This window comes from Tiliqua scincoides, chromosome 13 (assembly GCF_035046505.1).
Source record: "Tiliqua scincoides isolate rTilSci1 chromosome 13, rTilSci1.hap2, whole genome shotgun sequence".
NCBI lineage: Eukaryota > Metazoa > Chordata > Lepidosauria > Squamata > Scincidae > Tiliqua > Tiliqua scincoides.
The window spans coordinates 15,970,905-15,985,226 of record NC_089833.1 but is presented as its reverse complement, the minus strand read 5'-3'; the positions used below and the strand labels follow the sequence as shown (position 1 = coordinate 15,985,226).

Below are 14,322 nucleotides of genomic sequence, written 5' to 3'. Positions count from 1 at the left end.
CCCATTCAGGGCAAGCCGATAGTCCAGCACCTGCATCGAGGATTTCCTAACCAGGAGAGCCTCTGTCTTATCCGGATTTAATTTCAGCTTGTTAGCCCCCATCCAGATCCTCACTGCCTCCAGACAGCGCTCTAGGTCCTCAACCGCCACCCTGGAGTCTGGAGGAAAGGAGAGATAGAGTTGGGTGTCATCAGCATATTGATGGCACCCCACTCCAAACCCCCGGATGACCTCTCCCAGCGGTTTCATGTAGATGTTAAATAGCATGGGGGACAGAATTGAGCCCTGTGGCACCCCGCATCTCAAGGGCCAGGGTGTCGAACAGGCATCCCCCAGCACCACCATCTGGGACCGACCCTCCAAGTAGGAGCGGAACCACCGCAAAACAGTGCCTCCAGCTCCCAACTCGGCCAATCGGCCCAGAAGGATACCATGGTCGATGGTATCGAAAGCCGCTGAGAGGTCCAGCAGGACCAACAGGGACGCACTCCCCCTGTCCAGTCCCCGGCGTAGGTCATCCACCAAGGCGACCAAGGCGGTTTCCGTCCCAAAGCCCGGCCTGAAGCCAGATTGAAAAGGATCCAGATAATCCGCTTCATCCAAGACCCTCTGGAGTTGGGATGCCACCACCCGCTCAATTACCTTGCCCAGAAACGGGATGTTGGAGACTGGCCGGTAGTTATCCAACACAGTGGAATCCAGGGAGGGCTTCTTCAGGAGGGGGCGAACCACCGCCCGTTTCAAAGCGAGTGGTAACGTCCCCTCCATCAAGGAAGAGTTGACCACCCTCCCTGTCCACTCAGCCAGCCCACCCCGGGCAGCTCTTATCAACCAAGCTGGGCAAGGGTCGAGCAGGCAGGCAGATGGCCTCACACTCCAAAGGAGTCTGTCCACATCCTCAGGCTGTACAAACTGAAAAGAATCCCACAACACAGGACAAGCAGTTGCCAAGGGGACATCGTCAGACACTGTCAATGTGGCATCCAAGTTGTGACGAATACGATCGATTTTATCTGCAAAATGTTGCGCAAACACGTCACAGCGGCTGACCGTGTATTCCTCCTGGTCTACTGGGGGGGCCTGATGGAGGAGGCCCCGCACCACACGGAACAGCTCTGCCGGACGGTTGTCAGCAGACGCAATGGTAGCAGAGAAGAACGATCTCTTCGCTGCTACCACCGCCACGGAATAGGCTCTGTAATGGGCTCTACTCCGTGTCCGGTCGGATTCATCCCGAGTTTTCTGCCACCGTCGCTCTAGACGCCTGCCCTGCCGCTTCATCCTTCGCAGCTCCTCAGTGAACCAAGGAGCCGCTCCGAGTCTGCGACGTGGCAGAGGTCGCTCCGGAGCAATCTCATCCACTGCCCTGGTCATTTCCCCATTCCAGAGGTCAACCAGGGCCTCAGATGAGACGCCAGTCTTGGCAGTGGGGAAATCCCCCAGAGCCCTCAGGAAACCTTCAGGATCCATTAGCCTCCGGGGGCGGACCATAGAAAACGGTCCCCCGCCTCTGCGGAGGTAGGAAGTCGCAACAAGCCTAAACCTTACCAGGAAGTGATCTGTCCATGACAACGGAGTGATCTTGATCTCCTCTACGTCCAGATCACTGCCCCCATGCCCAGCTGTAAACACCAGGTCCAGCACGTGTCCTGCAGTATGTGTTGGGGCCAAGATCTTCTGGGACAGGCCCATGGTTGTCATGGCGGCCATGAAATCCTGAGCTGCACCTGACGCAGGTGCCTCGGCATGCACATTGAAGTCCCCCAGCACTAATAGGCGGGGGGCCTCCAATGCCACCCCCGAGATCACCCCAGTCAGCTCAGGCAGGGAGACTGTTGGGCAGCAGGGCGGACGGTACACCAACAGAATCCCAATCCTGTCCGGTCCTCTCAACACAACATGCAGGCACTCGAACCCAGCAAACTGCTGGACAGGGCACCTGGCAAGGGAGATGGACTCACGATAGACCATTGCAACTCCCCCTCCCCGTCCCTGCAATCTTGGCTGCTGCAACACCTGGAAACCTGGAGGACAGAGTTCAGAGAGACTAACTCCTCCTGCCATGTCCAACCAGGTCTCCGTAATACATACCAGGTCGGCTTTCTCATCCAGGATTAAATCCCGGATGATGCAGGTTTTATTATTCACCGACCTGGCATTCAAAAGCAGCAGCTTCAGATCCAGGGACTCACCGCCAAGACCACCAGGCATCCGAGAATTAGGGGAAGGACCAGAAGGAGAGATGATCTGCCTATGATGAACTCTCCTTCTCCTGTAACGGCCTGTCCAACTCCCACCGCCATATCTCCCGTGGCCCGTCACTCTCTTGATAGTGGTCTACCTGTAGGGCGCTTTCCTTGCACAAGTTCTTCATAGAGGAGATCCTTTGGGATCCGGCCATCATCCATTCTCACGACATGACCGAGCCAACGCAGGCGTCTCTGTTTCAGTAGTGCATACATGCTAGGGATTCCAGCACGTTCCAGGACTGTTTTGTTTGGAACTTTGTCCTGCCAGGTGATGCTGAGAATACGTCGGAGGCAGCGCATGTGGAAAGCATTCAGTTTCCTCTCCTGTTGTGAGTGAAGAGTCCATGACTCGCTGCAGTACAGAAGTGTACCCAGGACGCAAGCTCTGTAGACCTGGATCTTGGTATGTTCCGTCAGCTTCTTGTTGGACCAGACTCTCTTTGTGAGTCTGGAAAACGTGGTAGCTGCTTTACCGATGCGTTTGTTTAGCTCGGTATTGAGTGTCGGAGATCGTTGAGCCAAGGTACACAAAGTCATGGACAACCTCCAGTTCATGTGCAGAGATTGTAATGCAGGGAGGTGAGTCCACATCCTGAACCATGACCTGTGTTTTCTTCAGGCTGATTGTCAGTCCAAAATCTTGGCAGGCCTTGCTAAAACGATCCATGAGCTGCTGGAGATCTTTGGCAGAGTGGGTAGTGATAGCTGCATCGTCGGCAAAGAGGCATCGTCATCGTCATGCAGACAGCATTGTCGTCTGCATCGCAGACATTTCAGCTGGACTTTGGACTTTGCTCTCAGTCTGGAGAGGTTGAAGAGCTTTCCATCTGATCTGGTCCGGAGATAGATGCCTTCTGTTGTAGTTCCAAAGGCCTGCTTCAGCAGGACAGCGAAGAAGATCCCAAACAAGGTTGGTGCAAGAACACAGCCCTGCTTCACACTGCTTCGGATGTCAAAGGGGTCTGATGTGGAGCCATCAAAGACAACAGTGCCCTTCATGTCCTTGTGGAAGGATCTGATGATGCTGAGGAGCCTGGGTGGACATCCAATCTTGGGGAGAATCTTGAAGAGGCCATCCCTGCTGACCAGGTCGAAAGCCTTCGTGAGATCTATGAAGGCTATAAAGAGTGGCTGTCGTTGTTCCTTGCATTTCTCTTGCAGTTATTATACAGTTATTATTATACAGTTATTATACAGTTATTATATTATTATGTTATACAGTTATTACGTTATTATACAGTTATTATATTATTATTATATTATTATGTATATTATTATACAGTTATTATACAGTTATTATACAGACTAATTATAAGCTGGGCAAAGAAATTTTTTTTTTCCTCGGAGCTGGGGTCCAAGTCCCCCAACCAGGCCTGATCGAAGCTCACTGTGCTAGCCATGTTGGAGTTGTCACTCTCTCTTTCAGCCCCGCTATCTCATGTTGTGGAAGAGAACATGCATGCTGAGTTCCTTGCAAAAAGGGCATGATATATAAATGGGTGCATGAAAATAAAGTAAGTAAGTGAGGGTCCAATCCTATCTAATTTTCCAGTGCCAGTGCAGCTGTGCCAATGGGGTCTGCACTCATCCAGGGGGGGCAGTCACTGGGGCCTTTTCAAGGTATGGGAACATTTATTCTCTTATCTTGGGGCTGCATTGTGGCTGCAGCAGTGCTACAAAGTTGGATATTTAAAATGTGGATAGGATTGCAGCCTTTGGTATGTTAGAGGAATTAAAAAAAAAAAAAAGAAACAGGTCAGCAACTGCTTCAGAAGGTTAGGAGGGTTCTTCTTTATTCTAAATAAAATTTTAAACTTATTGTAAACTTTTAATTTAGTTACTCAGGGCCCAATCCTATCCAACTTCCCAGCGCCAAATCAACTGTTCCAATGGGGTGTGAGCTGCTTCCTGCAGTGGGCGGACAGTCACAGAAGCCTCCTCAAGGCAAGGGAACATTTGTTCCCTTATTTTAGGGTTGCCTTGCGGTTGCATTGGTGCTGGAAAGTTGTACAGGATTGGGCCTTCAGTTAATTAATTGACTTAATAAAATATTTTGTTATAGGAGGGTTCAAAAATTTTTTCCTGCTTGATGACGTCACACCTGGGACATGACATCATTCCCACATTAGTGACATCACTTCCAACAGGTCATTCCAAAAAGTGGGTCCCGGTGGATGGTACTAAAATGTTTGAGAACCGCTGTTCTAAAAATTTTCATGCTGGATGATGTCATCCTGCTTGATGACGTCAAACCGGGGGCATGACATCACTCCCAGGCTGGTGACATCACTTCCGGCGGGTCATTCCAAAAAGTGGGTCCCGGTGGCACCAAAATGTTTGAGAACCGCAGTTATAAAAATGTTCCTGCTTGATGACATCATCCTGCTTGATGACGTGACAGCTGGGGCATGACATTACTCCCAGGCTGGTGACATCACTGCTGGCGGGTCACAAAAAGTGGGTCCCGGTGGGTGGTGCTAAAACGTTTGAGAACCTCCGCTCTAAAAATGTTCCTGCGTGATGTCATCCTTCCCGATGACGTCACAGCTGGGCATGACGTCACTCCCAGGCTAAGGCCCAAGAAAGGCGCTGCAATGCCCGGCCCCTCCACCAGGGGCGCGCGCGGGCGCCTCGCAGACGGGCTGGCAGAGCTGGAGAAAGCCCCGCCCGCGAGCACTGCGGGCAGGGACGGAGCTCCCGACCTTCCCAAGATGGCGCCGGCGGGGCGCTCTGACGTCACGTCCCCTCCCCGCGGAGGCCGCCCCGCCCGAGGCATGACGGGAGAGGCGGCGCGAGCGCGGCTGAGCGCCTGGCTGACCGAGGCGGCGGTGGCGGCGCGAGCTCGCGCAGTCGTCGTTCGCGTCCGGCGGGCGCCGCCGCTGAGGGGAGCGGAGGGCCGGCGGGGGTCGGGTGGGGGCGCGCGGCTGACCCGCCCCGCCGCCCGTCCCCGCCCGAGGGGAGCGATGTCGAACGCGGGCACGCGCAGGACCGGCTCCAGCATCAAAGTCCGCCTCACAGGTACGGCCTGGCGCCGCGCGGGCCCCGCGGGGGGCGGCCGAGCCTCGGCGCGCGCTGATTGGCCCGTCGCCGCGCGCCCCTGGAGCGGCTGTTCCCTGCGCGCGCCCCTCCCGCCCCGTCCCGGGCTCGCCTGCAGGAGTCCCGGCGGGGGCGCCCCGCCCCAGGCGTCTCCTCGGAAGCAAGCCCCGTTGCGGCCCGTGGGGCTTGCTCCCAGGTAAGGCTGGACAGGGTGGCAGCCCCAGTCCAGCCCTATGCAGGTCTACTCACAAGTAAGCCTCATCATAGTCCATGGGGCTTACTCCCAGGCAAGGGTGGACAGGGTGGCAGCCCCATAGCCGAGCGCTAGGCACGTCTACTCAGAAGTGAGTCTCATTATAGTCCATGGGGCTTACTCCCAGGTAAGAGTGGAATAGACTGGCAGCTCCTGAGTCCAGTCCTTTGCATGTATGCTCACAACTTACTCCCTTTAAATTCAGTGGGATCTCCTCCCAGGTAAGGGTGGCTAGGATTGCAAACTCCTATGCATTGGGCAGAAGGAGGTGAGTCTCACTGTAGTCCATGGGGCTTGATCCCAGGTAAGGGTGGACAGGGTGGCAGCTCCAGAGCCAACCCTATGCATGTCTGCTCGCTGGTTACTCCCATTAAGTTCAGTGTGATCTGCACCCAGGTAGGGGTTGATAGAATGGCAGCCATACTTCTGAGTAGACATGCATAAGCTTGGGCTGTAACTCTCATAGTCCTTGGTTGACTGCCAGGTAAGGGGGAATAGGATAGCAGCCTCGGAGTCCAATTCTATGCTTGTCTCCTTAGAAGTAGGTCTCATTTTAATCAATAGGACTTACTTCTGGGTAAGTGTGGATAGGATTGCAACCCTGTACTTACTTCCCCCTGTAGAGGGAGGGAGAGGTAGGCAGAGAGCCCCCAGGTGGGCTGTCACTCCCTCCTTTACATTTGGGGTGTGTGGCCCCCCTCCTCCTCCTGAACTGAAATGGGGGGGGGGGAAGATCTAGTGTTGCCCTTAGGGATTCAGTTGTTCCACTTAGTGCCACCCCCTCCCCCCAGCTGTCTTAATTTACTAAATCTGGAGTGCTAACTACCTCTTTCCTCCCCTCTCCACTCCCACTTGGGGGGGTGGGTGATGATGATGATGATATCACCATCAGTGTTTGAGCATCCCTTATCAATCTTTCCAAAAGAGGGAACTTCTTTGGGCACCAACATGACTGTGTGTGTCTGTATGTGTTTACTTTTTGTCCTAAAGAAATAAAATCACAAGCTGTGTTTCATGCACAAAGTTATTTTAAAATGTTGTATAAAAATTACCTTCAGGCTATGTATATAAGGGGGTATATGAAACATAAATGGACTTTGTGTTTAGGCTTGGGCTCCATCACCAAGATCTCTCGTTATGTATGTGCAAATATTCTGAAATACAGAAAAAAATCTGGTATCCAAAATGCTTCTGGTGCCAAGCACTTTGGAGAAGGGATACCCAAACTTATATACCGCTTTTCAACAAAACAAGTTCAAAAAGTGGTTTACAGAAAAAAAAATCAAATAATTAAATGACTCTCAGTCTAAAAATGATGTAGAAGAAACACTAACAAACAACCATGAGAAAAGACCCTGTGCTGGCATGAAAAGGGACAGTTACTCTCCCCCTAAGAGGAGCACAGCTTGAAAAAGTAATTCTTGCCCAGTTAGCAGGGGAAGTAGGTTAGGTGTTACCCCTTTTCTTCCTCTCTTCCCTTCTCCATTTCCTGTTGGAAGGAAGGAAAGGTGTGTGTGTGTGTATAAGTAAAGGGGTTTAACTGTTTTAATTCCTCCCCCTTCCTCATTTGAGTTCTGCTGTTCCAGCTTTGCAAGAAAATTCTCTTCAGCTGGACGGAATGTGCCTCTCCCCCTTTGCTTTTCCTCTCTCTCTCTCCCCCCCCCTTCTGTTAGAGTCTCAGGGGATGGATCTTAAAGGGGGAAGTGGGATTTGCTCTTTTCTTCCTGCTGGTTTATAGGAAATGTAGGGTCTCTTCTGTTTCTCTTGGGGCAGTAAAGCTTGTTAAGGATTTGGTGGTTTTCTTTGGTGTTGTATAGAACTGGGGCTTTCCAGACTTGTTTCTTCTCCAAAGGACAACTTGTGTAAGCTGTGCTGAATGGGGGTCTCATTTTTTTCTCCAGGGTGCTCCTGTTTCTTAATGTCTGACAGAGTAAATCCATACGCAGCGACTGTGTGCAGACACCATAGTGTATCTCTTTGAAAATGGGTTCTGGCCAGCCAGACTTTTGGGGGCCTGAAGCCTGTGTTTCATTAGAGACTTGTTGGAATGGGCTGCTGGAGGAGTGTAAGTTGAAAGCTTTGAGGTGATTCTTAATGTGGCAGGGGATTTAAACTATGGGTTTCCCCACCGAGGACTGCTTTATATGTTGGAGCAGGGGGAGACACAGATGTCTATTTCAGAAGAAGTATATATGTGGTGGGGAACTTCCTCCTGTCACAGTTCTCCCTCACCCAAGTGTTCCTGTTTTTGAAGAGAAGAATTTTGCTTCCATATGGCTTATTCTTAAGACACCTTACAAATTCCCTTGCTAACTGGGCAAAGAGACACATTATGAAGTGGTGCTCTCTCTCCTGCTAAATGTTAGAGGACAACTGTCCCTCCTCACCCCACCATGGTGTCTCTTCCAGTGGCATGATGATGATGTTTGAAGCAGCCCAAAGTAGTAAGTGATTCAGTGGCAGAGAAATTACACAGATGGAAGTGACACAAGCTGGAAACATATGCCCTTTCTCCTGCTCTCAATTTTATCCAACTCTTGCTTACCAACCATCTTCATTCCAGTCTGCGCATTTTGTTATCCCCATGTACAACTTGCATTTTTCTTTCAAGCTACTCATAGGTCAGGTGAATGACATAGAATCACTTCATGCACAAAGAATTTCATGCAAGGAGATAACTTCATTAGAGGAAGTGGAGTGATGAGTGTACATGTGTGCTCTATGAGTATCTCCAGTCTTGTATTGTTACATGGGCCTATTTTGAATGCTGGTGTAGCGGCAAAGAGCTGTGAGCCAGGAAATCCCTGGTTCAAATCTTATTTCAGCCATGAATTTGCAGGTACCCTTACCAGCCCATAGGCGTACACCTTTGATCCCTCTTGTGTATATGTAACGCTGGGCAGAAACGACTTAAGCAAACAACTGTGTTTCAGCCGATGCCCCTGTTTGCAGTATGGCAGGCAGTAATGCTAGATGGTTTTGCTGGGTTTTTGCAAAGGATTATGGAGATTATAAAGTGCTTTGCACACTCAAGTGCTATTTGTGCATATTCTTTTGCTGCATATGCTCATTGTAGGGTGTATGGATGATGTGTACATTGCAGAGCATGTGCTGTTTTTCTCAGTGAAGAAGATATTTCATCCATGAAATTCACTGGTGAAGTGGTCAGTGGAATCCAGACAATGCTTAACTTCCTGTCTGTCTCACACACACACACACACACCCCAATTCTGAATGAAGCTTAACTGCCCCAGGGGGGTGTCTGCTGATCCCATAAAAGATGACTGGCAAAGGCCTTGATAGATTGTTCCTGCGGGAAAGTGCCTGCCTCGAAGCCCAAAACGTCTCTCATCCTACTGCCTCTTGCCAAATGTAATTCAGTAGCCAGCCTCTCCCTTCAGGGCATGAGTGTGTTCTGCTTCATCGTGAATTCATTCCTATCAGAAAATTAATGTTCCCATTTACTAGTGTACATGCTGAAGAAAATTGTTCAGCACCTGGCAATGATTAATCATAGTTTTTTTGTCTATTTTGCTTTCTTTTCAGTTAGTTGCAAGTTAACCATTGCATTCTTCTCATGAAGGAGATATTGACTGGAGATGCGTTTGATCTCCCCTTGTACTTTCCTGTTGTGTCAGCTTTTTCATATTTCCCTGCTCTTCTTTGATTCCTTGATTAATCCAATGGCATTTTAATAAATCTTTCTTCAAGCATGACAACATATTCCAAAGGCAAATGTTTGCTCTGAATAGAAACAGAAATACTGATGCTTTCAAAAGTTTCACGTAGAAGTCATTGTGTTTTGACTTTCTTCTACTTTGGTCCTACTATTTTGTATTGTTGTAGAGTTTTTTTGGATATTATATGTTAGTACAGGTTAGTACAGGCACCCACCCACACTGGTACACGTGGGGATAGGTTTCTGCTGCTACCACAGATAACCAAAACCATGGATACCAGAGAACCCTACTCAAATTCCCCCCCCCCCAGGTTTGCCAAAGGAAATTTTTTTTTGTTTTGCTTTGGAACTGGAAGCAGACAGTGAGAACCTAGACTAGCAATCTGCTAGCTAGAAGAATGCTATAGGAGATGATTGTGAGAATGCCAACAGGAAATCTACCACAGTCCACTTCCTGTTAGTATTTTTCTAGCAGCTATAAATCTGGGTTCTTGCTGTTTGCTTCCTGCTCCAAAGTTAAAAGAAGAAAAAGCTGCCTTTTGCAAAATGTTTGCAAATGAAAAGAAGTGAGTCCTGAGCACGATGGGGGCAGGGGAATTTGAGAACCATGGATATGGGACCTGCAGACATGGGAGGGGGTCCCCTATGTATGTCGGGCCAAGCAAATGTGAGCCTTGTTGTCTCCAGATCAGTGCATGACTTTGTTATTTCAAAGCCAATGACTTCTTAGCATTAATAGAGTGCTGCTTTATAATGCCCACAGCACGTTGTTATCTTAGAAATCCTTAAAACAGCCCTGTATGATGGTTGGTATTATCCCCATATTGTAAACCATGGGGTTAGAATAACTACTTAATATCGACTTGGCTAAAACTGACTTGTGAATTTGTCACTGAGGCAAAATTTGACTTGGGAATTTCTCAGCTTAGCCACTGTGCAACACTACTGAATTAATGTTTGGCAATAACATTTGTATCTTTAAATGTTACTGTGGCCCTGTGTAGCTTGCAAGCTGACTAAACTCACAGTTGCGTGAAAAGGTAATCCGATTAATTTTCTTGAAACTTATTTTCAAGCACTGTGCTTTTTATAGCATTAATTATGTTTCATCGCATATATCTGAGAGGATTTGCTGTCGTCAGTCTCTTTCTAGTGATGACAACTGTTTGAATTATTGATTTCGCTCACACCAGGTTCTGAAAGGCAACAGGTGTATATCTGAGAAAGTGTTACTGCTATTTCAGGATATAATTTGTTAAGCATCTCAAATGCGTCTTTCTGGATGTAGAAATGCCTTGAATGTGGAACTAGTCTTTAAGTCTGTTTAGTTTAATGGGATTTCAAATTAGTGTAAGGAATATGCTCAGTTTTAAGAACAAATATGGTTAGAGCTGATATATGTGAAACTTTTACAGAGCTGCATAAATGAAGGTCTGCCAAAAGGAGGTGTTTAATGGGGTACTTTGTCCTGTTGTTCTGCAAGGGAACTTCTAAGAGTTGATTCAGACATTCATATTTACCATATTCTGTAAATTTTAAAGATCTGTCTATATTAAAACAAAGCAAATACTGTATTGTTGTAGTTGTGGACGGCCTGTGTTGGCAGTAGGTTGGACTTGATGATCTTGTAGGTCCATTTCAACTCTATAATTCTGCGTGCAAGGGCTTCTTCATATTTATGGTATTGGGACTGAAGAATCACTCTGCAAATGAGAGGTGATTTTTCTCTAATTTTTGTTTTTGTGTGTAACTGATATTTCATTTTTTTCCTACATATTTTCCTGTTCAGCGGATCAGACATAATAGGTAAAGGTACTTTGCCATTTTGTGCTGAAATAATAATAATAGCTAGGTATTTATATACCGCCTTTCTGATCATCGGATTACTCCTCTGACTTTATTCAAGGCGGTTTACATAGGCAGGCGTTTCTAAATCCCTCCAGGGGATTTTTACAATCATAGAGGTTCTCTCTTTCAAGAACCAACAACATTTCAGAATGGATCTTCCTGGTTTGGTCTCACTTCTGGCCTCCCACGCCGGCTGACAAGCAGCTGCATCTCTTTCATGGAGGGCAACCAAGATGCTTCTTGCTCACACCAAGAGCAGGTGGAATCACTCAGCTGGGCTTGCCAGCTGCTTCAAGGTCTCACCATTCTCAGCTGGTGTCCTCGAACTGGCGACCTTCTGATGTTATCTTCGGCCTAACAGAGGCTCTACCCTCTAGACCAGACCTCCTGCTAGAAATGAGAGGCTAGCAGAGCAGTGAATGATAAAACGTGAAGATTTGCCATTGGAAAGACTAGAAGTAGTTGGGAAGGCAGATTAAAAATAACTACATTAGTAGTATATGCAAAAATAGGGTGATGTGGTGCTTCTCAAACTTCTAAAATTCTTGTGTGGGCTTCTACTCAGTCTTACCTTCTCAGTCTATTTCATAGTTGAGTATGTGGAGATTCTCACATGGGCCAAGTGAGACACCTCTGTTGGGAGTGAATGATTCCCTGAATCTCAGAACTCTTATGGGGGGATGGAAAACCTACAGTTTGAGAACCTGGAGGGTTATGTGTTTGTGTCCAAAGCAAGAATCTTTAATTTATGATGGGTAAGGAACAGAGTAAAACAATTTCAGAAGGAATGGTGGTGTGATGAAAATATTAGTGAAATGCTTATGGCATAATTGCTAATATGTGTGGTTTGAAGCATGGAATGAGTGTGTGGAAGATTGGGATGAGCATGTATGTAAGATATAGTTGATCGGAAATTGTAGATTTTGGACTATACGAAGAAACAAATATTCTATATTCTTATCCCCTGGGGGCTGGGGATAAGAATAGGCCCTCAGTTTGGCTGTACTTGTCGTAAGAGGCGACTAAACAGCCACTGGGTAGATGGGACTCGTCAGCCTGGGAAGGCAGCTCATCTGAGAGAAGGAAAACTCTGATCCCAAACCTCCACTGCCTTGTGGCTACATCCAGTTACGGAAAAGGCTTCAGGAGTCAACCTCGAGGCAAAATCTGGAGCCAGAGTCCCTGAGGCAGTTCCTGGCTAAACACAGTCATGTTCTGGCAATTCTTGCGACGCCGCTGGAACCAACCATATTGGCCTCTGCCTTTCCATTGGACCATTTCAGCGACGTGGAGAGGGGGGATTTGCTGCATGGGTAACAGCCTATCCTCCATACCTACTTTACCCAGGCTTCGCGCACTGGAGAGGACGCTCTGTTCCAGAACCACCATTCAGAGCATGACACCATAGTCTTCCGAGACTGAAGGATGCTAACAACAAAAGAAGAAACAAGCAATAACGTGGATCAAGTTTTTTTTTAATTGTCCTCTTGAATGGTGTGTTTTATTAGTGACACAAGAATGATGATGCATCAAAACTTGCTATTGTGTGAAATTCAGTTTTGGATAGTTTTGTACTTCATTTGTTTTGTAATTCCTTCTGCGTAAATCCGAAACCTACAGAAACCGTCTGGCTTCTTCAAAGTAGCATAGCTCTTATGTTTTAAAAGTGGTTTGTTTATGGTTGACTTATAAAAAGAGAAGCAAGAGGTGGCAGCCAGACTTTTGGCATCTCTTGCTTAATTTTCATGATGAATGCAGCATTGACTGAGGCAGCCAAGTTAACTGCCTGATCAGTGACACTGATATTGATTGACCCAGACAATTTTGTTTGTCCCTTTCAAGAATCGTGAATAACAAGAAAGGGTTCTTTCTTGTCAGAAATGAAGCTTGTGTGACATGTTTGTTTCTGGAGTTTTTCACAAAACTGTGGTTCTATAACCATTGTATTCTTGTTCAGAGATTTTAGATTTTTAATTCTAGAACAGATGCAGTTGGACTCTGGCTCCTTGGACAAGTTGTGTTATTTCTGTAGTTCCATTTGTACAATGAGAATAATTTGTCTAATCTTTTAGTATTATATTCCTTTAGATGAATGTCTTATAGCTGTTATAGAGCACATAGCTTCTTATCTCCTTTCTGTTTTTTTTTAAACGCAGCCTTAATTGCTGTACTGATATTTTATTGAGAGAGGTCAGTTGCCTCTGTTTAAAATTTTGCTTTACTTTCTTCCTGAAATAGAAAAAATAAGTATGTGGGTTTTTACTCTTTAAAACATAGCAGCTTCTGAATATCAAAGCACTTAATGGTGAGATACTTTCCTTCTTTTTTATGTAACTTCCATATGTAGAACTAATAATAATAAAGTAATAATACAGGTATTTCTATACCGCCTTTATTGGTCCTCAGATTTCTCCTTAGACTTTATTCAAGGCAGTTTACATAGGCAGGCAATTTAAATCCCCGTAGGGATTTTTAAAATTTGAAAGAAGGTTTCTATCTTTCAGGAAACCACAACATTCAGATGTTTCTTTCTTGATCTGGCCGCACATTCTGGCCTCTATCCTCCCACGCTTGTCAGCTGCTTCAAGGTCGCTCGGTGCCGGTGGCCTCGAACTGGCAACTTTCGGATGTTATCTTCAGGCAAATGGAGGCTCAACCCTCTAGACCAGACCTCCTGCCCTAATGAGGACCTGTTTTAAATATATCATTGTGTCTGTGTGTTTGGAATATGGCAAGAGAATAGAGGTTTGAGTAATTTTAGGAACTATCTATCAGTTGATGGTGTTAGGTAGGTTATAGTTTTTCTCTCTTGTGTGAGAGAAATTATCTTAAATTCTAGAACAGAACAGTTACCTTGATCAGCCACACTTAATCGTTTAAAGCCAGAATTCACATTGACTTCTATCAAGGTCACTGGTTGTCCAGCAGATACAAATCCCTCTGGCCATCCGCTTTAGAGCTGAATGAGTGACATTAAAATAAAATCTCTTGGTGTTTTTTGTTTTTTTTAAAGATACTGGTTGGAATCCAAATAACTGTGGATCAACTCAACATGACTGAGGAGACATCTGTTTCTTAGGGATGTGGATTTTTCAAACAGCAGCCTCTGTCTCCCACCACTTAAAAAACTGCTTTTGAAAGTAAGGGAACTTTCAAAAGTAGCTTGTGATATGGCATTATTGTGTCTGCTATGCAGAGGGTAAAACAAGTCAAAAATCCCCAGGGGCATGCCTAAAGTACTGCTTTGGATCCCTGCC

General features: G+C 46.8%; 1 protein-coding gene across 4 annotated transcripts in view; it reads left to right on the top strand.

Annotated features, from left to right (window-relative positions):
- The first annotated feature begins 5,139 nt into the window (after positions 1 to 5,139).
- SMURF1 (SMAD specific E3 ubiquitin protein ligase 1) overlaps positions 5,140 to 14,322 on the top strand; it is a 50,167-nt gene continuing 40,984 nt past the window's right edge. For all 4 annotated transcript variants that reach the window (XM_066640524.1, XM_066640523.1, XM_066640522.1 and 1 more), the window contains exon 1: positions 5,140 to 5,267. In XM_066640524.1, the coding sequence (XP_066496621.1) occupies positions 5,213 to 5,267 (55 nt within the window). In that variant the 5' untranslated portion in view covers positions 5,140 to 5,212. The remainder of the gene's footprint in view (positions 5,268 to 14,322) is intronic.